The sequence below is a fragment of the Penaeus monodon genome, chromosome 28 (assembly GCF_015228065.2).
Source record: "Penaeus monodon isolate SGIC_2016 chromosome 28, NSTDA_Pmon_1, whole genome shotgun sequence".
In the NCBI taxonomy this organism is placed as follows: Eukaryota; Metazoa; Arthropoda; class Malacostraca; order Decapoda; family Penaeidae; genus Penaeus; species Penaeus monodon.
Window position 1 is genome coordinate 39,154,507 of NC_051413.1, and position 413 is coordinate 39,154,919.

Below are 413 nucleotides of genomic sequence, written 5' to 3' on the forward strand. Positions count from 1 at the left end.
AAACCAATAGTACTATCTAGCAGTAGCTTTCACTTATCTGTACTGTTTGGACATGTACTGCTAGAGGCACTACCAGAAATTTTGGAACTTTTTTCCTAGCAGTAGTATTAATGCAACTGATCAAGGACCTCCTGATCAGGAAAGGCCCTGCATACATAAAACAAACAGGATAAAAGACACACCTTGGTGGAATATTCCGAACACATAGTATGATGTAAATGACAATGGCTGCATGACATGCCATAATGACAGTGAATGTTGCAGGTCTTCCTCCGGCCTCCTGCACCCAACCGCCAAGCAGAGGGCCAATGGTTCCTCCCATAAAGATCATGCTTTCCAGGATCCCAACACGGACGGTTCTTGTGCGAAAACTGCTGACCTGGAATAAAGTACTATTTAATTGGTTTACCTGT

The 413-nt window shown here is 43.3% G+C and overlaps 1 protein-coding gene across 1 annotated transcript in view; it reads right to left on the reverse strand.

Moving 5' to 3' along the window:
• Window positions 1-413, reverse strand: part of LOC119591581 (proton-coupled folate transporter-like) — a 12,739-nt gene that overhangs the window by 4,177 nt on the left and 8,149 nt on the right. Inside the window, exon 5 of the mRNA XM_037940342.1 lies at window positions 183-379. Within this exon, the coding sequence (XP_037796270.1) occupies window positions 183-379 (197 nt within the window). The remainder of the gene's footprint in view (window positions 1-182; window positions 380-413) is intronic.